The sequence below is a fragment of the Suillus bovinus genome, assembly GCF_016758785.1.
Source record: "Suillus bovinus strain UH-Sbo-P2 chromosome Unknown EDB93scaffold_11, whole genome shotgun sequence".
NCBI lineage: Eukaryota > Fungi > Basidiomycota > Agaricomycetes > Boletales > Suillaceae > Suillus > Suillus bovinus.
The window spans coordinates 584,171-605,451 of NW_024542067.1; the positions used below are offsets into that span (position 1 = coordinate 584,171).

At 44.8% G+C, this 21,281-nt stretch overlaps 4 protein-coding genes across 4 annotated transcripts; 1 reads left to right on the plus strand and 3 right to left on the minus strand.

The window, feature by feature from the left end:
- Positions 1-13: 13 nt before the first annotated feature.
- On the minus strand, positions 14-1,902 carry EDB93DRAFT_1335787 (uncharacterized protein). The gene is made up of 2 exons (XM_041455314.1): positions 1,075-1,902; positions 14-1,014 (listed from the first exon to the last, which is right to left on the minus strand). The coding sequence occupies exons 1-2, from the start codon at positions 1,573-1,575 to the stop codon at positions 97-99; spliced, it is 1,419 nt and encodes a 472-aa protein (XP_041310503.1). The 5' UTR covers positions 1,576-1,902; the 3' UTR covers positions 14-96.
- A 106-nt stretch (positions 1,903-2,008) lies between these two features.
- Positions 2,009-4,192, minus strand: EDB93DRAFT_1130304 (zinc iron permease). The gene is made up of 9 exons (XM_041448913.1): positions 3,962-4,192; positions 3,811-3,903; positions 3,664-3,750; positions 3,499-3,610; positions 3,407-3,441; positions 2,862-3,358; positions 2,736-2,811; positions 2,477-2,680; positions 2,009-2,422 (listed from the first exon to the last, which is right to left on the minus strand). The coding sequence occupies exons 2-9, from the start codon at positions 3,881-3,883 to the stop codon at positions 2,229-2,231; spliced, it is 1,278 nt and encodes a 425-aa protein (XP_041310504.1). The 5' UTR covers positions 3,884-3,903; positions 3,962-4,192; the 3' UTR covers positions 2,009-2,228.
- A 144-nt stretch (positions 4,193-4,336) lies between these two features.
- Positions 4,337-6,619, minus strand: EDB93DRAFT_1326703 (Cys/Met metabolism PLP-dependent enzyme-domain-containing protein). Its single transcript, XM_041455068.1, has 13 exons — positions 6,401-6,619; positions 6,231-6,345; positions 6,151-6,176; positions 6,053-6,095; positions 5,867-5,994; positions 5,799-5,817; positions 5,722-5,740; positions 5,519-5,673; positions 5,371-5,467; positions 5,253-5,318; positions 4,959-5,202; positions 4,614-4,911; positions 4,337-4,561 (listed from the first exon to the last, which is right to left on the minus strand). The coding sequence occupies exons 1-13, from the start codon at positions 6,415-6,417 to the stop codon at positions 4,490-4,492; spliced, it is 1,299 nt and encodes a 432-aa protein (XP_041310505.1). The 5' UTR covers positions 6,418-6,619; the 3' UTR covers positions 4,337-4,489.
- A 9,499-nt stretch (positions 6,620-16,118) lies between these two features.
- EDB93DRAFT_1101917 (uncharacterized protein) lies at positions 16,119-17,880 on the plus strand (the record flags this gene model as incomplete). The annotated part of the gene is made up of 6 exons (XM_041447153.1): positions 16,119-16,279; positions 16,457-16,520; positions 16,727-17,009; positions 17,226-17,360; positions 17,511-17,607; positions 17,664-17,880. The coding sequence occupies 6 exons, from the start codon at positions 16,119-16,121 to the stop codon at positions 17,878-17,880; spliced, it is 957 nt and encodes a 318-aa protein (XP_041310506.1).
- Positions 17,881-21,281: the final 3,401 nt, after the last annotated feature.

The following is a 21,281-nucleotide window of genomic DNA, read 5'->3' on the forward strand; positions in this document are numbered from 1 at the left end:
GGCGGATGACATGGACAGGCAACAAAGCACGTGAATAGAAGGTAGAGTGCGCGTCAAGGTCACGTGCTCAAAAATCACTAAATTACAAGTGGGGTACTAAACGTTAAGGTCAGCACCACTAGTTCCACCATCCTCATCGTCACTCGCAAGCCACAGTTTACAATCATCACACAGCGACCTGCGGCACGACGGGCAAAGCCGCTGCAAGCACCCCGCACACAAAAAAGCCGCATGCGACACGCAGCGATCGCATATCTTAGCCTGACAACTTCCACACGACGCGACAAATCTAGGAAGTTCCGCCATGATCCCGCCGTCCACATCTGACTCTTCTTCGGCGCAGTCATAGCAGAGGTTCGTGCGGTGACATTCTGGACATTCATCGATATACGAGCAAGAGCAGCAGAACGGCCGGTTGCAGCGCGGACAGCGAATGAAGACCCCTGGACTATGTTCTGCACAGGGGTCGCATACCCATACTTCCTGACACATACATGTCACACCACCGCCTGCGCATTCTGGGCAAATCGTTTGAGACCAACACTGCGTGCTGTTGCAACTCCGCCATCCGGGCAGCTCGCATTCCATACAAGAACCGCGCTTCGGAGGGTGAACGCGTGCGGAATTGGCATATGCGCCGATCAGGTCAGGAAGTCCGGTCTTGCTGCCGGGTAAGCCAGGAATAAGCTCAACGTCGATGGGATGACCGCTACACGATGACATGTCCCTTGTGCAACACCACGATTTACACTCGGGGCATTTTTCTAGCTCCGCCTCGCACCCCTGCTCATCTAGGCAGGGGAAACACAAGACCTCCTTTTGATGTCTGCCGCACCGCGCGAGCGGGGGTTCAGAAGATCCCGGACAGTCATCCGACTCGCACGATGCAACCTGACAGCTATTGCAGTGGATAAGATTGGAGTCGCATATAGAACATCGCGGAGAGCCTGGTCGTAAACAAGCGATGTCTATGTCACTAATAATCTCTTGTTGTAAAAGGCGTTTATGATACTTCTACAGAAAGTTGATGTTAATTCGCACTATGGCAAATGTGATGAGTAGAATAAGCTTTACCTCCGCTTGCAGCTGTTTCCATATCCTACGTGCGAGGTCACACTCCTCAACTGGGCTGTTCAACCCACGACAGGAGGTCGACCTCGCGACTATGAATTCATAGATGTCCGCCATGACCGGCATAAGTTCGCATGGGATAGGAAAGCTCATGTTTTGAACCATGTCTACGATCTGCAGATTACAGAACGCGACAACAAAGTGCGTAACAAACTGCGTGGAGAGTCGGAAATGGATAACAGCACTCGATTGGTCAGGAAGTCCTGGCTTGTCTTGTGACACTGCATATCCGAGGGTTGCAATGTGTTTTCCTTCATCGACTGCAGACGGTTCGTTTGGCGAGTCCAAGATCCGGTAGACAGTTTTCATGACCCGAAAGATGTTCATGCGCATTGGATGGTCATAGTCTTTATCGCATGGTGAGATAATCGTCCAGGTAGGCATGCAGAGCGGGTGGGATGGGTGGGTGTAGAAGCAAGACCAGAAGCACACGCTTCTGCGCATATCAATAGGCGTCTAGTCTGATCATCGTAATTTCCTTTCCTAGCAACACGTCTTTGTGGTGCCACCTAGGGAGAAAGTCAGTCAATGCAAGCAGTGAGAGGTTATGTCTGTGTCTGAGTAGTGAGCCACCAATTCTTACGGACAGGAGGATTATTTGACGGTCTTCGTCTTCTGTGCGTAAGGTCGATAGTCATTTTCTGGAAGTGCTTTTGTAGATTGAGGCGCTGATATCGGACGACTGGAACGGTACCCAGAGCTGTGTCGGAGCTTGCGGGTATAGGTGAGCCACGATATCAACTTGCATTTGGATGCCACGCGCATGTTGTGCTAGTGGGGAGGTATGATATAGCCTAGATCAAGCCTAGGTTCCAGCCATGAGTGAACGGCCCGGGAAGCGCCGAAGTTTGTCCAACCCACGATCAAACCAAGCTCAGACAGTGTTGAACAATAAATACACCACATATAGGTAACTGTACAGGATAAAGATGTTACCACTACTACCATCAGCCGGCGGGAACGGCGGACCAATGGAAATCACCTCCCCCCCCATTGGGGCATTTGCAGTAGAGACACGGATGTCCCACTTTCCTAGATAGAAACGTCCTACATAGGGTATCCTACCCCCAATAAGACAACAATCGGATCCAGACACATCACGTCCCCACGAGTGCCATAGCCACCACCCCCGCGCCCAAGCTCACCAACGCAAGCGCCTGTTTCCAAAGCCCGCTACGCCACAAAATTGGGTCCATCACAAAATCTCCCGCAAGCATCTCAACACACGCGGCATACATCAACATCCCTGCGGAAATGGCAGACATGATTCCTTGAATGAGGAGCATCTCCACTTAGAGGCTGCGTCAGAACAGAACAGAATATGAGACATCGCAGTGGTACGTACCGACGTCGTGACCCCGCCTGAATGCCAGGAGACCGATTGCAATGCCTGCAGGGTTGGTAAATGCAAAGAGCATGATAAGAGTAGATCTTAAAATGGCCATATACTTGGTGCCTCCATCGTCCGATGAGGGAAGGGATGCTATCCGAATACCGAGCGATAGTCCCTCAAAAAGCTGGTGAAAAATGATAGCCACGAGGAGTGACGCTTAAACAGAATTTGAATCCGATATCGATCAAGCAAAGCAAATAAAACTACGCACTGAACTCGGGGCCCTGAGTGATCGCTAATGTTAGACCTATGATAACGGAATGTATCATGATGCCTAATTGCAACACCTAGAAAGCAAATTAATGCACGAAGGCTATGAGCAAGTGTAAATACTCACGAGAATGCCGACAATCTGCCGTTTCTTTCCGACTTGAACTTCCTTTATTTCAGAATCAAGCGTATGTGAATGCGAATGCCCATGCTCAACGTGCAGCTCTCGGTCATGTACAATGTCATTTACAACACCCTGTTCGAAGTCTTCTGGGCCATATGATGACGACAACTTGAATCCGCGTTCGTGGTGCGTATCGTGGGAGCACCTGGCTTCGTGTCTGTGATGTCCTTCGAAGAAGTAGGAATCGTGCCTGTGCGGCTGGCTTGTAGACCCATACGAGAACGATCGTGTACGTCGAGGGCTGTGGGAGGAATGAGAATGAGAAGATACAAGATGCGTGCGCTCAGATTGGGAAGCACAGCTTTCTTGTGGCTGAGGCGTATGGTTGCGATGGGAAGGTGTCGTAGAAATAGGTGTCGACGCAGTTGGAGTAGACGACTGTGGAGATTGAATCGGTGAACTGTATGACTGGAGCCGGTCCACGTATGAGGTGGATACATCTGACAGCTGATCAGTTGAGGACTCATTTTGTGGCAATGGATACGCACATTCAATCAAGAATATGGCCAATAGCGAGATTAGTCTGTAGAGCGGATATATTTGTTTCAGGGAGGACGCGAGAAATGAAAGGGTGACGTACACGATAAGACCAGTAAAATCCCCTATCTTCGAGCGAGAGCGTAAAATTGGATTGCTCAAAGCCTCAAAAGAGTCTTGGAGGAGATGAACGAAGGCCGTGGACAGGATGACGCCTAGTAATGTTCAAATCTCAGAAGCTGATATCCCAAACTGAGTGATCGCTCACCTGTTCCAAAGTGTTTTCCAATAAAAAAGACGATGCGAGGTATTTGAAGAAACGTGAGACGCTTTGAGAGTAAAGGAAATGATGATGCTAATAAATGTCACTAGTATCGCGGAGAGTGAGCTACTCGTGAGGATACCAGTGACGTACCAAAGAGAGAAACAACAAATATAATGCACATCGTGCTGATGCGCGAACGTACGAGTTCTACATTTGAATACATACCTAGGCCTGGCGCGGCGTCTGTATTCGTGCAGTAACTTGAGATGGTCAGTTTGGATTTGTTCGACATGTGGCGTACCGGAATATCCGATTGGCTGGTCACCAAATTCAGAATCGACAATAGTCCCAACACCGTGTTGTGAAGTCGTCGTGGACGATCGTGTTCTGTACTTCCAACGCAAGCCCAGATATGCTAAGTGTATCGTGTTTTGCACTTTCAAGTCTAGAGACGTAATAAGTGGGTTGGGAAATGGCAGTAGGGCCAAAGGCCACCATGGTCTTCTATGCTCACTACTTGGGGACCTCACCAGTCACCAACATGAATTTTACGTCATACGCACAGCATTTACCCAAACAGTAGCACGTAAGTTGTCCTCAGGCCATGACTTTTCATTTTTCAAAGGTTCGACTCGTCAAGCTCGGCTTGCAGAGTTGCGTAATGTGAACATGGGCCAAGAATGGCACTTTTGAGTGCTTTATGATACGACCGTTTCGTTCGATGAATTTGGCAGACGTGAGAGATTGTATACAACTTTTTTGGCGAACTTGCCCGATTAGCTACTATGTAAGGAATAGTACCAGTACAAATTTCATTCCTCCTTGGAAATCAAGGCACATGCGTCAAAGCCTGCTCAAAGTCTGCGACGATATCATTGATGTGTTCGATGCCCACGGACACCTGCCCAAACAATCAGTCAGAAAACATCTTCATCAGAAACGTTGGTACGCACTCGGATCAGATCAGGCGTGACACCCGAAGATAGCTGCTCCTCATCACTGAGTTGCTGGTGTGTCGTCGATGCAGGGTGGATGACAAGGGTCTTGGCATCACCAACGTTTGCAAGATTACTAGCTAGTTTCAGGTTGTCGACGACCGTGCCTGCCACACTAGCATGACCTCTGACACCGAAGCTGAGGACACCGCCATAGGCATTTGGGCGGAGAAGCTTTTTCGCCCTCTGGTGATAGGAGTGATACTCTAGGCCAAGATAGGAGACCCATGCGACCTTCTCATGTTTTGACAGCCACCTAAAAACAATAAGAGTATCCCCGTGGATGAGTGCATAAAAAATTACTGAGCAAGCGCCAAAGCGTTTTCGGAGTGCCTCTGAGCCCTCAAGCTGAGCGTTTCAATACCCTGAAGGAGCAAAAACGCAGCAAATGGATTCATAGCTGGACCCAAATCGCGGAGGAGCTCGACGCGAAGCTTGATAGCGAAAGCGACGGCACCAAATGTGTCGTGAAAGACCAAGCCATGGTATCCCTCGGAGGGAGAAGTGAACGACGGAAATTTGCCCGAGCGTGCCCAGTCGAACTTGCCTGACAGAAATGAGATATACAGATGGAAAGCGATCGTGAAGTGAACGCACCAGAATCGACGACAACACCTGCTATTGTTGTTCCATGACCTCCGATCCATTTGGTTGCACTGTGCACTATTGACGATACAGGTAAGCCGCGGATCACCTACGTGAGATATATGCTCACAAACGATGTCTGCGCCCAAGTCGATGGGTCTGATGAGGTATCCTCCCATTCCAAACGTATTGTCCACGATCAAGGGGATACCATTGTCGTGTGCAACCTGTTAGCTTAACATGAGCAAGGGTCGATTGGCAATGATTAGTGTGCGCACTTTGGCTAGCTCAGGAATGGGGGCAACATTGTACTTGGGGTTACCAATGCTCTCGACGAAGATTGCCTTTGTGTTCTCATCGATTGCTGCTGCGAAAAGCGCGGGATCATCGCCATCCACGAACTTTACACCGATACCAAACTTTTTGAAGGTGACTGCACACTGTGAGGGTCATGATGCTGGTAAGATGCCGACAAACGGACCTTTGAACTGGCTGTAAGTCTTCGAGCGAACGTGTTAGTTAGAACAACACCTCGATTCCCTAAAATGATACACTTACTCCTCCATAGAGATATGATCTGTTATCAAGATGTGAATTGAGTTCTGGACCGGAAGGCTGGGCCTTACGTCGAGACGATGTTGTCACCTGCACTGGCTATTGTGGAGATAGCAAGGAATTGTGCAGATTGACCGGAGGCCGTTGCGACGGCCGCAGCGCCACCTTCAAGGGCAGCAATTCGATTCTCAAATACTTCCTAATGACGAATAGGAAGAACTTGGCTGTAGAAAAGGATGGATGAAAGAACTACGTACGACAGTGGGATTCCCGATACGAGAATAAATGTGTCCAGAAGCCCTGCATGAAGTTCCATTAGGATGGATTCGCTTGTATGATCGTGGATGAAACTGACTTGAGGCTGCAAAGGTCTGCAGCATGCTAATTTAAGTGATGTTCAGCCCCTAAAACAAAACTTGGTGTAAAGTGACGAACCTTAAAGTCGTTAAATACGAAGCTAGTGGAGGCGTAGATGGGAACTGCGCGAGCGTTTGTGGTAGGATCAGGAGCCTGACCAGCGTGCAACTGCAGGGTCTCAAACTCCTGAGGCCTTTCCACAGAAAGTCGACCATGAGAGATCTTTGAACGAGACACCATGGACTCACTTGTTGGCTTGAGCCATAACACTTTAATATTGGAATGAGAGATAAGTGGATTGTGTGCGGACTCTGATTGCCCTGCTATAGCCTATATATTGTACTCACAGCGCCCGTCACTGCCACAGTGCTACTGATAGTGGTGGCCGAGTTCAGTTCAGAACCGCGGTTCGAACTCGAAAGATATGAATTTGTCCAAAGTCCGGTCCAAGGTTCGGGCAATGAGAGGAACCGAACCGGTTCAGTTCCCGGTTCACCAGTAAAACAACCGGTTGCTTTTTCCGCTTATGTTACTTTTTATCCTAAGGCAGCAGTAAATTCACACATTCCTTAATTTCCTTTTTCGTCGCTTATTTTCTCACATAAGAGCACCTCACATAAACCTTACCTATTTGGGCTGCCATACACCCCTGGGAATGGCAAACTAATTAGCTTGCTTTTCATCAATCTCTTACACTGCCAGTAATTAGTTGAATAACACTGAATATTTCTAACATGGTAACATAAGATACCAGCAATATCTGCTACTGTATTGGCAACAAGAAATAACCTTCTTCTTTAGGCAACTGGGCATCCCACTTATGATCATTGATCAAACCTTTGTGCTCATCGTTGTCCACAATGAGCTCGAATATCATCTCAGAATTAAGTCTAGATCCACTCATTTCTTTCTATCTATTCCTATAACATTAACTATAGCCATAGCCATACATATATGCTGATATATCATCGTCCCGCTCATGACTAAACCTTTGCACTTGTTGTTGCCTACAATGAGCTCGACTATTCTCACAGTTGCAAGAACTTAAGCATAAAAAGATACTATTCATTATCATGACAAGGCTAGATAATACACAGACATATGTAAATACTTGCAACAAAATAAGCACATAGAAATCAAGAGACACAATAATGGTGTAAATGGACTAAGACCCTATATTAGGAGACCCTTGCAACGTAGCAGCTCGACCTGGGCTCTTTTTTTTTTGAGGACCATACTTCTGACCTTTATCATGGCGCTCCTTGCGAGTCTTCTTCGGTATGTCAATACCATTTCCGTTCACCATGGTCATGACATTCACAACATGAGCTGATATCTGCTGCTGGCAAGGAAGGGAGGTAGAGACTTGTACACCATCAACAGAGTTGAGCAGAGGTGCATTGTTGCATTCTTCTATGCTGTTCTTCTGTACTTCACCATCTACTTCCATCCCAGCATCTCTCTCTGCTCTTGCCTAATCCATTACAGTCTGAAAATGCTGATTATCCCATTCATTAAACTCACTGTCTGTGAGCTTGCAGAAGCGAGTGGCATTCAACTCTCATGCATGGCTCAAAACAGTGAGCTCAGTACGTGAGCTGATGTCCCCTGGGCAGCAGAACTTCTGGAGTGGCCACTTCTTGATGATGACCCTCAGCTTCGCAGTAATGTAGGTGTTGAAGTTTTGGTAATACATGTGTGATACTTTGGTGGGGGCTGCTGCTGCCTCTATTGGCCAAGTCAGATCACAAACAAACAAAAGTCTCAAAAAAAAGACATGAAACTTTTGTAAAATCATCTTGCTAATAGATTTCTTGAAATCAAGAACTTCTTGAAGGTGAGGCTTAGCAAGACCTGACAGTGCAGAGCTCAGTCCGATATGACAAGAAGATGATTAGGTGCTTATCTTGTACTCCAACTATACAGAATACCTTGAAGCACACTGCAATATCTGCAATGGAGGAACCTAAGCATGTATCAAAGAAGTCAGCAGCATGCTTGGTGACAAAGATATGTACTCATGTCAATTCTAGAGCTAATAATGTACTGGCCAATCAATCCTTTTTCAAAGGCAGCGTTTCGACTCGGCGCACACATATTGCTCGCAACGCGAAGTGCCACTTCCCAATCTATCGAGACCGCTGCAATGAGCGAGGCATCAAGATGCACAATCGTGCAATACCACCTACCTGTAAAGCATCTGACAAAGGAGCCCAGCAAACATTAGATGGCTCCCTTGCAACTAAGATTCCCGAATTTACGAAGTCTGGGCTGATGGATTATATTGTCAAGTTAATCGTCTCTGAGGATGAGGTGCGTGATCGTGTTTTTTGATTGATAATGGTGACTTAAGACTTAAGATTACACAGGCATTCCAACTCGTTGATAAGGGACCATTTCGCCGCTTACTCCAATACCTCCGGCCCTCCCTTTCAGACAGGGATATCCCCCATCGTACAAAGACTCGTGATGAAATTCTCGAACAGGCCAAGGTGGCCATCCAGCATGTCAGAGAGAAGCTCAAGCACGTTGACAGTAAAATCTCCATCACCTTTGACTCATGGACGTCTGAACTGGGCGTGCCTTTCCTCTCTGTCACCGCACATTATATTGACTCACCAGATGGGAAACCTCAGGAGTGGGAGTTGAAGAGCGAGCAGCTTGCATTCACAATCATCAACGGCAATCATAGCGGCAGCAACATTGCAAGAATTCTCATTGAAACTATCGACAAATACGACTTTCGCACCAAGCTTGGATGGTTCACCGCTGACAATGCCACCAATAACGACACCGCGATTCAGACTGTCGCATTCACTATTGACCCTTCTGGTAAGGACTGGATTGCAAGCAAGCGCCGTGTGCAGTAAGTCTATTTAATATGTCATTCTATATCTACTAACATCTACTTAGTTGTATGGAGCACGCCTTACACTTAGCAGCCAAGCACTTCGTCGAGGACATCGCTCCCACATCCGCAAGTGCTCTCCACAAGAATGCAACCGAGGATGACGATGAATATGAAGAGACCACTGAGTTTGAGGTCGCTGACACTGTTGGGAAAGCGCTTGCGTTTGTCACGCAGGTAAGTTTGTATCCATTGTCCAACTAGCTCTGTTTGATGAACCCTTCTTTCAGGTACGGAAATCTCCCCAAGCCTGCACCTTCTTCCAAAAGTGCTGTGTCGAGGTCAACGAGCCCAAACTCGAGCTCTTAAAATGGATTTGCACTTGATGGGCCTCACTGTTTGGCATGTTAGAGCGCACCCTCAAGTTACGCAAGGTCAGTTAGTCACCGCTACTGCCCCTACAAAATACTAACTCTATCGACAGGGTGTGAATAGGTTTATACAGCTCGCGGACGATAGCGACGAAGTTCCGAACTTGCAGGGCAAGTCATATGGCACATTCAAGCTCTCAGCCGAGGAATGGAAGATGTTAGAGTTGATGCATGACGTGCTTCAGGTGTGTGCACCGTCATTGATGAATTTAATTTTTTATTAACCTATTGCATTATCAGGAGCCTGCAAATGCTCAGCAAATGTTCTCTGCAACTCGCGAATCCACTGTATGGCGTGCAATCCCGGTGCTCGAATTCCTCCAACAAACGTGGCAAAATATGGCCGCATCTTTGAAGTTCGTTGACTTTTCAACTGCCATTGACTCTGGCATCGCCAATCTTCGCAAGTGGTACCACAAGATCGATGAAACCGATGTCTATTTCATTTGTCTCGGTACAGTGTTTTAATTTTTTGATTAATATAATGCCCTATCTAATGTATTGTATCTAGTGCTTGACCCCAACTACAAGATTGCGTACGCGAAGAGTAAATGGGAGCCCCATGACTTCAACAAGGGCATGGAATGCCTGCAGACTGTTTTTGACAAATACTATCACCAACATTCCTTGCCGGACGCAGAGCCTGCTGTTGTGGCCCCTTCCTCTCTTTCACGCCAAGGCTCGTACGGCCACAGTGATGTGACGCTTAATCCGTGTGCGAGTGACACTGCAAGCCGAAGGCCTCGTCAAGAACTTGAGGACTACCTGGCTTCCCCGCTCGAGGACATTGAGAACGTAGTAGCTTGGTGGGGTGTGAGTGTTTTTTTTGATTCATTATTCCTTACAAGTTGACATAAATGTTCTTAGCATCATTCAATTCAATATCCTACCATCTCTCGCATTGCTAAGGACTACTTAGCTATTCAAGGCTCCGCTGTTGCATCCAAACAAGCTTTTTCAAGTGGCGGGATCACCAGTACTTCACGCCGCAACTGTTTGTTGCCATCGACTTTCGAGGCCCTTCAACTATTGAAGAGTGGGTATCGTCAGGGCCATATTTCCACGATGGCTCAAGCTGAGTTTGCCGCAGCTCGTGAATGCTTTGTCGTGGATATGGTGTAGTTAGTAGTTACTCATCGATTTTTTCATGTCGCGCTCAAATTTTTTTGAAATTGATATTATTGCATTCTGAACTCGAACCGAACGTTTGCGAACACGTTCATAAGGGTCCGGTCCAGTGTTCGCTCTCCTTGCCTGAACCGGACCCAAGGTTCGGTTCTAGGTTCGACAAAACACCCTCAAGAACCGGACCGAACCGGACCGCGGCAGCACTAGTTTTGAAAAGCTTTCAAAGGCATGTTATATTGGGCAAGCTGCTTGGATTCACAATGGTCTTTGAGATCTTTGATAGCATCCACAGTCTCATTCTTTTGTTTGTCTTTTGACATATCATTCCAATGTGCTGCAAGTTCTTTCATGTACTGAGAAGCTTTGAGGCAAGCAGAACCAGGAGGACATTCTGGTAAATGCACAAGACATTGAGCACGACAAGCAAAAACAAGTAAAGACACATGTACCTTCATTTATCTGTTTCACCTCACAGCAAACAAATGCATTCCATCTTGAGAGACTACATGATGATGTGGCCATGCGAGTATGCTGCATAAGCTCTTTGTAATAATACTGAACACTATGACTACCAAATTTTTTATGTAGTAGTTTTGCCTGCTCTAGCACAACCTCGTGGGCATTCTTGAGAGCTTCGGCATATGCAATGCAATGAGCTAGATGTTTTCCCTCCAGAGCAGCCTTTTTGCTGGTGGTATGCTTGTAGCGATCCTTGCTGTGATGGTGCCAGGGCTTCTAAGGCTTTTGAGTAGTGAGTTTCTGCAATTTTGTATGATAGCAGCCAAGCCAGTTTTTGGATTTCATAGTGTGAAACAACAAATAAACATTGAGTAAAGAGGTGAAGAAATGCTGAAATTTTCGTGTTAGCATGAGTTATGTATATAGCTACATGACTTCAAACAATGACATAGAGTGATAAGTAGGAATATGTGAATCAGAAGGTATTGTCACCAGTTATGATCTGTCACAGCCATTGTGCTTCAGTGACAAAAAGACCCCTTCCTGAGATATCTTGAACAAAGTCCTCCCCAGACTAAGAGACTTCCATTGCATGTGCAATACAAAGAATGGCACAAGCAGTGTAACCATAGGATTGCAAATAGCCATCAGCCATGTCACCAAAAAAAGAAAGTGGAGTATCATTATGAGGAGAGGCTTGATAATATGCACCTGTGATTCTACTAAGCTCTCAAATGAATTGATGGATGCAAGATGGGGCACTGATAGCTTGTGACACTGATACAGCAGTCATCATTCTCTATGTATGAGGAGCCTTAGGTGTGACTGATAAATCAGCACCAACTAAGGCTGATGATTGCCCATATAAGCTTGATTTAGAGTCAAAAATGGACCGGGATAGGTAAATTTTACGATTAATAGGACAAGCAAATAGTAGCTGTACTTACCTTGTAAGATAGCCAATCTTATAGTCTCAGTACCATGTGATGTTAAGGACAGTTTGAAGTCAGCTTCAGAGGAATCTCTAAGAAGTTTTCCAATTAAATAGTACAAACATGCAGTAGCCACATGTACCTAATAAGACAGCTGCTCTTGTAGTGTAAACCTGTTCTTCCTCTTTGAGTTTCTTCCCCTTTAGGATCATCCATGCTATGGCCTCAGCAAATGTAGTAAGTTTCTTAAACTTTGCATGGTTATAATCTGATACGGTGTGATGACAATCTTCCCTGCATATATAACTGATTAATACAATACTTGAAGATCTAAAATCATACAGTACATACCATGTAGTGTAGATGGCTGGTGTAGATACATAGACAATGACATAAAATCTCTGAATACCATGGCACTGAAGGTCTCGTTGAAGAACTCCTTGTGCCATGTCTGAGTTAAGAAACACCCGTGCAGCGTCAGGTGAAGGTGTGAATTCATTGATATCCTTCAAAAGTGTTTGAAATTGATTTAATTTTTGAGCATATTCATTCCCCTTCATCAGTACATGCCAACTATTTCCACCATTTCAGCTGTTAAAATGTGAATTACTTCAGAGCATAGAGTCTGTAGGTGTGAATCTGGCTCAACTTGAACCTGCCAATATGAGCACAACCTTTGGTGACAATACTGTAAGTCTTATGCCTTTGATGCTCATTCCTGGGATTTGTATTGAGTGTGGCTCAGGGTGAAATAGAATGGTCTGGTGCTCAAGATGATGATCCTCAGGAGACTGGGTCTTAAGGTTTTGCCATACCATTATCAACATCAACATCAGCACCAGAACCATAATCACAGCCATCAGTAGTGACACCGATAATAAGCCTGCTGCATCATAGTAATGTTGAGGTTGTACCAGGGCGTCAATTGCAACATGACATTAGGGTCACTTCTAGTCTCACATCTCATTCACAGACTGCAGATAACAACAGGGTGGATGCTAGTGCCCCATCTGGAACTGACCAATTCAATATTTCTAGTGACACTGTAGGATGTACATCTAACTGGTCAGCCCTGTAGCAGTGTGCTAAACTACCACTTTCTTCCGGCCTATCAATGGACATACCGATGCTGGAGGTAAACTGTGACAATTCCTTGTGCTGCATCATCCAGCTGAAAAAAATATCTCTAATAATAAGCTTTCAACCTGACCTCAAGCTGTTTTTCTGTGAGTGATGTTGGTTCATGGTCTGGGCAGATCATCTCATAGGGCACATATTTAATAACCATAGATTGCTTCTCCCACAATCCATCAAATAGTCTGTGGTTGACACCGCAGTGACTAACACATGGAATAGACTTCAGGCTGCGAAATCACCTTAGCTGAAGATAGTCCTCCAACAGCACCTTCTCCTCCCACTACCTTGGCTGCTTGACACTGTACAAGGTCACCAATGTCACCATTGCCCTTACATGGCTACATCCAGTGGAACAATTACAGCCCATAACAAGAAATCACATCCAGGTAAGGGGAACCACACTAATAAGAATAGCTAATGTGTTTTGGTGCAGCGTCTCTTTTCAAAGGCACAGTACTTTATTGTGCACACCATGCTGTAAAACATCACTCCAGACAATCTTTTTGTAAAGTTCTACTCAGCGCTGTCAGCCCAGTACATTGACAAAGCTTTCATAGATGGGGATATGTCAAAAACATCAGATCCTCTGTGATTATATCACTCTCAATGCCACATAAACCTGATTGAGAACTGATTTCTTCTGCAGCCATCTTTGATAGGGAATTTTGATGTTGAGAGGGTTTCTTTCCAAACATCGTAAACTGCTTGTGTCTATCGAGATCTGGAAAAATGTCATCAAATGATAACATATTGTGTGCATGCACTGACTGTAGTCCTCCTTCTTAACCGCTATGCTGAGACTCTACAATAATATGATGTTCAGAACCAACTTTAGAATATATGCGGCATACCCTTGCTGAAGACCTACCAAGGCTGAACTTATAATCTAGGCAAACGGAAGCCAAAGTCAGCCAAATTCATGGCGACTGCATTCTCCCCATGATCGGAGCTCCGTGTGGGTGCAAATGGTCCCTGTGAGCTGTTGCTAAATGCTGAGACTGCCAATAGTCCTTCAGTGTGTCCAGGTTGTGGAGTCATGAACTGAGGCTTTAGACTGTGACTGTTGTCAGGTTGATTATCGTGTTGTTTGGGCAAGGCCATTCTGTGTCCTTGATAAGACTTCATTGAAGGCATAGGTGGCTGTTCCTTTCCAAGCGATCTTGAACAGGACAAACTGTGATAATGCTGTGCCAAGGTATGGCGTTCATACGAGAGTCGAGTTGACTTGAGTTGACTTGAGGTAGACTTAAGAATCAAGCAGGGAGAACTGGCTGAACTAAGCTTGTAATTTTTTTGGGGGAGGGATCAACATTGATCAACTACCATTAGAGTAGAGAAATAACAGTTTATATACTCTACATTCAGGTGCAATAAGAAACGAAATAGAAGTGAAACAAGATGAGATGATGAATTGTTAGGATGGCTACAACTATTGTAACAGTGCTTACGCACCAAGTTCCCAACTCTTTCAACCGTCTATGCTTGGTTGTGTTTACAGTTCGGACTGTCCATTGCCAGGGAATTCAACAAAGACTTGTAAGAACTACTACTTATTCGTACTTTGTACTGTAGCGACTATTCTGTGAAATGTATTTTATCGATTACGGCTCACAGTCCAAATCATTGCTGTCATCGAACAAGTGAGGGGCACTGCAAGGGTGGGCGCTACCAACAAAACGCAGGAAAATCCCAAGAGGCAGGCACATTATCCCTGAGACAAAGAGAACAACCGTCTGGCAAGGAGACATGGGATAACTGCGCGAACAATATGTTATCTGACACGATAGAATGCTTAGCGCACCACTGGAGAAGTTCAGTCACAAGCACCCCAATAGCATTTGTCTTGGTGGGCATATCATCTCTCTTGCGAACATACTGTCCAGCACTAGAAGTCAAGATGAGGGCAGGCAAACATTGCAAGCCGTTGTTATAACAAACCTTAGGGTAATGGAACCATGTAAGATTCTTGTGCCATTTCATCCCAGCCAAGGTCGCAAATTCTTTTTCAGAAGTATGCAAAGGAGGGGCAGCATCAAAATCAAGAGAGGTGTTGTAGAATGAACATCTCAGTCCTGTCCTTACTGACAAGAGACTGAGATTTAATTCACTTGTTTAGTTTGCTCCATTGTCGCATATAACCTTAACAATTAGACTCTGCCTATTTCATTTTCTGTCCCCCTCTGTATCTTTGGGATTGATTCCCGACACAAGACAAACATTTACAACTCTACCTTTGGGTGGTCTACCTTGGCTGGTTTCTACACTAGACTTTGTCTAGGGTAGTCTTTATCTTTCCATCCGATGTTTCACAGTATAGTTTCCGACAGTCTGTAGTCATTTCCCGACGACCTAGAAATTAGGGCTAGTACTTGGGTAAGGGGCACAGTGCATGAGCTGAAGGCAAAGCCCTTTGAATCTGCCCTTTGAGCATGGTCTTAACAGCATCTCAAAAGAATCAACTGTGCACCCTTGCCAAAATGCTTCAGATGCGAGCAAACAGAAATCATGCATCACTTCCTACTAGCATGCCCAGCATATGCAAGAAACAGAATTAACATTAATAATGCATTGATATGACAGCCTTAAATTTTATTTTGTGTTGACACACCACCAGGCTGTCTAAATGCTGCCTCAACTTTAAGTGTGTATTGATGTACCTGAGGCCCTCAAATTTAAATGATGTGTTGATGCATGACTAGAGAGCATCAAATGATGCCCCAACTTTTATAATGCATTGATACGACTGGCTTAAATTTAATGATGTGTTGACACATGACCAGTAGGCCTAAAATGCAGCCCCAACTTTAATCATGCATTGATGCAACTGTCTCAAATTTAATGTCATGTTGATGCATGACTTGAAAGAATAAAATGCTGTCCCGGCTTTAATGATGCATTAATACAACTGCCTCAAATTTTATTTTGTGTTAATACACCACCAGGCAGCCTAAATGCTGTCCCAACTTTAATAATGTATTTATACAACTGCCCCATATTTATTTTGTGTTGATACACCACCAGGCAGGATGGCATGCTTGTCACTACCTCCAGGACAAACAATTCACATTCCTGTATATTTGTCCAAAGTGTTGCCAACTTTGTTGAACTAGCATATTATGGCACAGGGTATATTTCACCCCAGTACCTGAAAACTCAAGTAACCCAGAGGCCTTGCATCCTAGGTAAACTAGAGTAAGTGTTCACAAATAATGATGTGCAAAGCCTAGCTTTAGGCTGTGGGCCAAGCCAAACTGAGCCCTTGAGCCATGGCTTTCAGTTGATATAACAGATGAGTAAGATATCAGTAATAGGAGCATAAAGTGATGCCTCAACTTTAATTGGTGATCTTTCATTATTCTTGACCTCTAGTGGATGGGCTCAGGCAGTTGAAGGATACTCTGTGCCTGGATTATGTGCCATATCAAACTCCAAGGTCAAAATACTGGATATTCATTACATGGCTTGTATTAAGGGGTTGGGCAAGAGATATCTTTCCACCATTTCCACCACCTCAGATATCAAACCTACCCTCTTAGACACTCTCACTAGCTGGCGGACTCAATAGTAAATTTTTTTTCTGGTGATACAGCATCCAAAATTTCTAATAGAACATTGAGTTGCTCATTTCAAATATCGCAGGAAAAAGATTACGTCAAGACTTATGGGCTCCATTGTGATCAGCTGGTCATGATGATTTTGCATGCTCTGTCCTCTCAATCAGCATCCACAGAGGTGACCATAGGGAGCTCAGGTGACGAAGGCCCTCACCTCATAAACGAAAATACTGAGGAAGAGGTAGATGATCATGGCAAAGATAAGGATGATGTAATGCACCCTCCTCAGGATTGGGAGGATATGGACTTCATTGATGAGATAGATGAGGATACCATATGGCTAGAAGGCGATCAAACTGTGAAAGAAGGTGACTTAAAAGATGTGGATTTATTGGACAATCAGGCTGCCTATCCTATATTTTTAAATAATATTCAGATACAGCATGCTAAGGCGCTGAGGGAATACTGTACTGATGTAAGCTCTATCAAAACTGAGCTGATGGAAGCCTATCATTTCATCATCCTGTCCATTTTCACTACCACCACCAACCATGATTTATGAGGTCCTCTTCATTCACCCATAGATTCCTTTATCATAGCTATCAGTATTGATATTCAAGGACACTTTGTTCCTCCGCATCTGATCTCCAGTCACCTGGCCAAGTTAATCTACGCTATCATGTTCTCTATTTTGACAGAGGTCATGAAGACTTTTGAAGGTATAGTGCTATCTTACATGAGCAATCACTAAATACATCATACATGTAGAACATTCATGAGTTTCATGAAGCAGTGGATGGAACCTGGCATGTGAACCTCATTTTGCTCTATCAGACAATATTCACGCTTGTGCTATGCCCTATGCATAGGTTATATCACCCTTCCTCGACTTCAGTTCACCACATTTGATGGCCCTGACTTTACATTTGATGAGAAACCACTTTTGGTCACCTCCATGGCCAAAATGTACTATAGCATCTACTGAAAGATGACCTATATACTTGACTTCTGTTTGATACCAGTGATGCTGTGCTACAGCATCTCAAGAACCCAGAAGAAGTTGTTAACCAGCCTCATGAGCATGCCATAGGCTGTGGAATTCTGGCTTCAGAGATGCAGGCCACCTGTAATCTGCTGAAATTTGTGATGGCAAACCACAAACTCTACAAAAAGTACTTCAGTATTGATTCCAGTGGAAATCCTATTCCGCTCAAGGGGCCATGGGAGGAATACCTGTGACAGATTCAAGAGTTTAAGGAGTGCTTTTACTTCCTATTCCATCAGATTCTAGGTATGCTAAAATGAGGTTCAGAAGAAATTCGGACCAAGATCGTCGATACCAGCTTTTGAGAGTGAAACATCATATATCTCTTCCATCACCTTGCATGCATTGGGGACTACAACAAGTCCTCTTGGAACTCTGGTAATGACAAGTTGACTTTGCATTTCTTGGCTTGTCCTTTAGAAGCTGTTCTGAGGCAATTTTAAGCATCTATTGCTAGTATCAGCACTTGGGCTATTAATTGGGTTTTTGCTCCAGAGGACATCGACTCTCATCATCACTGCTACCTACTATCCAGCATGAGGCAATAGTGGACGTCAGAACGACTTTCTTGCATACTCTAGCAAATAACTGCCAAACATCTTCCTGGAAATATTAGCCTGAACATGAGCTCATTAAGACACATTCTTCCTGGAATTGCAGAGCATTGTCAGATCTTTGACATCCTGTCGCCAAGAACTAATGATGTTCTACATAGCCAACTTGGCCATACTCAAGCAACTGGTGACAGAATGTATGCCTGAGCACACCAAGATCATCCTCAACTTACCAATACAATGACTCACCAAACCATGTTATTTTGTGACCTTTGGTAGGAGCTACTGGGTTTTGGGGGGGACGTTCCTGATGCAGAAGTGGCCCTCTCCCTCCAGACATCTTACACCCAACAGTGGTCTGCCTCTAGAAAGACCCTTTCATTGCTATGGAAGACTCCTCCCACTGAAGGTAAATCAACTCAGCTCTAGGTCTAATGATAAATCCAAGGGAGGGACATAAGAAGCTGATATAGTGATCAGTGTGATGCCTAGTCTGCTATGCTTGCAGGGACAAGCACATTTGATACAAGGAAAAGCAAGGAAGATAAATCCACAGTCGTGCAGTGGCTGTGTGAAGCGAGCGATGTGCATGGGAACGCAAAATGCAAAATAGCAAAAAATGTGAAATGTAATGAGCAATGGATGAAGGCTCAATGAATGACTACTAAAAGCTGCTAATAAATTCTGAATCTGGCAATGGACATCATGGGGAAACTCCACTAAGGTAAGGAGTGGTGTAATGTGGTAAAGGGTGAAAAATGCAGACCTATATATGTGTCTCGCTAAGTGAGCCAAGTGTGAGATAATGTATGTAATAAGGTATGTAAGTCAGGGTCCATGCTCTAATATGGTGCCATATTGAATAAAAGCAAAAATACATACTAGGGAGACTTGCTGGACAGTGGATGGATGCTCCTGGATGATAGGGCAATGAAAGTGTGGGAAAGCAAGTGATGTGCGAGTGCAGGAAGGCAGGAAAGTGTTGCCTGATGTAGAGACTTGTGCATCTCACCGTCTGATATAAGGCACTATACCATCACTATTCCCCTATATTCTGGCTCTTATCCAAAGGATCAGTCAAGTGTGTTTCCTGTGCCTCCAACATGCTGCACGTGTGCACGCGTCCGCATCTGCACTTTGTTTATAGCTCCTCGCACTTCTACTGTCCGTCCGCCCATGTCCTCCCTGGTTCACTGGTGAGTACCTTAGTTATTCTCACACGCTGATGTACCTTTGGTCCAAATTCCGTACCCATGCATTATGCAGTTGCATTAGACCCTGACAATAAATTGAGATTTACATTACTCGGCTCGGCTCCGCACTCGCATGTGCCGCTTATTATATTTGCACGTAGTCAATTTTTATCTTAAAAGAAGGAGCGGTGGAAATATCAGGACTCTCTTTTTACGCACCCTTTATCTCTACGTATTCTGACCAAAGGCAGTATCTAGCCTTAAGAATATATTCCCTTCTTGCATCTTGGCCTGGGTCTAAGTCCCTGAAACTCACACTCCGTATCTGCATATTACAACCCTTGTTGTAATGCACGCGCCTCGCATACGCATGCTTTGCATATCCACACTTCACCAACGTGCTTCACCAACACATCACACCAATGCGCCCCACCAATGCATTTCGTCAAACGCGTCACACCAACATGTTTCTCTTATGCACACCTCACCTTCGTGTGCATCTAACGCACGCATCTGCCTATGCACTCACCTAGTTGATGAAAGTTTCCCTCCATTTATTTCAGAAGAACTTCTCTCAGTAGCTGTCCTTTGGATCGAGACACATTCTCGCATCCAGACATTGCTGTAGAGCCCACTCAGGCTTTAGCTTCCTTTTGGCATAGTTATCATTCCTCACCTTCACCGATATGGAAATAGCTGGGAAAAGGCTGGGGAATGATGCTATGAGTTGGTGCTACAAACCTGGGTGATATGTACTGAAGTATAATGCATTGCAGACCTGCAATAGTGCGAATCTCTACACCGCAGTTGCTATTTCCAATCCACTACCTCCATATAGCTATCAATATTTTTAGGATCATCTTGGTAGCATGGAGCATTACTTGGCCAAGCTGAACAACACCATGTCATTAATTGCCCATACATTATTGTTATCTTCTGAAGCCAGTCTTAAGGCTATGTTGCCTGCCGGCCAAGGTGATCATCCACAATGGGAAATTGGTGGTGTTCCTGATGGGGATGGCGGTGCATTAACTGCTCAGATTATTGGATGAACGGTATGTGAATATATGGTATCATCAGATTTTGTGGCTTCACATATACAGTGGCAAGCAACAGCAGACTGCAGCTCCATGGACAAATACTACAGGCTACAAGGTACATTGTCTCAAACTCTAGTCCTAGTCAGGTTTCTCAAATAGGAACAGGCTGATGAACACCCTTCAAAAAGGGTGAGGTGCACTGCCGAGGCAGACAGCCTGGAAGATTCTGATAGCCCAGAGAATGTTCTTGGCAACTCAGATAGAGGTCCTGCCGAAGGATGCCCTTTGAAAAGAATAAGGTTGGCGAGCAGTGTGAATGAATCAGACAGCCCACTGGCAGAAGACCTTGTTGGGACATTCCAATGTAGTGTCAGGCTAACTGAATCCAAGGTGCCCTATTCTATTCTCCACCATTTCTACTAATTAACTCACATTCATTTATGTACCTCTCCCATCATCAGGCACATTGAAGGTTCAACAATTTAGATGGTTAGTCTGAACAATGTTGGGTCTTGCTGCCTAGCTATGTTGTCTAGAAGACAGTATTTGACCCTAAAGAGTTTCTGTACTAAGCTCAAAGCTCAGAGAGAAAGGAAAACTACTAAGACTCAAACTGGTAGTGGAAACTAGTGAAGAGATAACTTGATTATGTAAGCTACAAAATAGCAAACATAAGATAATGACAGTGTCTACAAGCCTAGTCAGGAATGAGTCTCTACAACGTCAAGACAATGTTCATAAAGCATACTGTCCAAAGTGTGATGTGAACATTGTTGGCCCTAATTCTGAGTGACATGCTCATTTTACA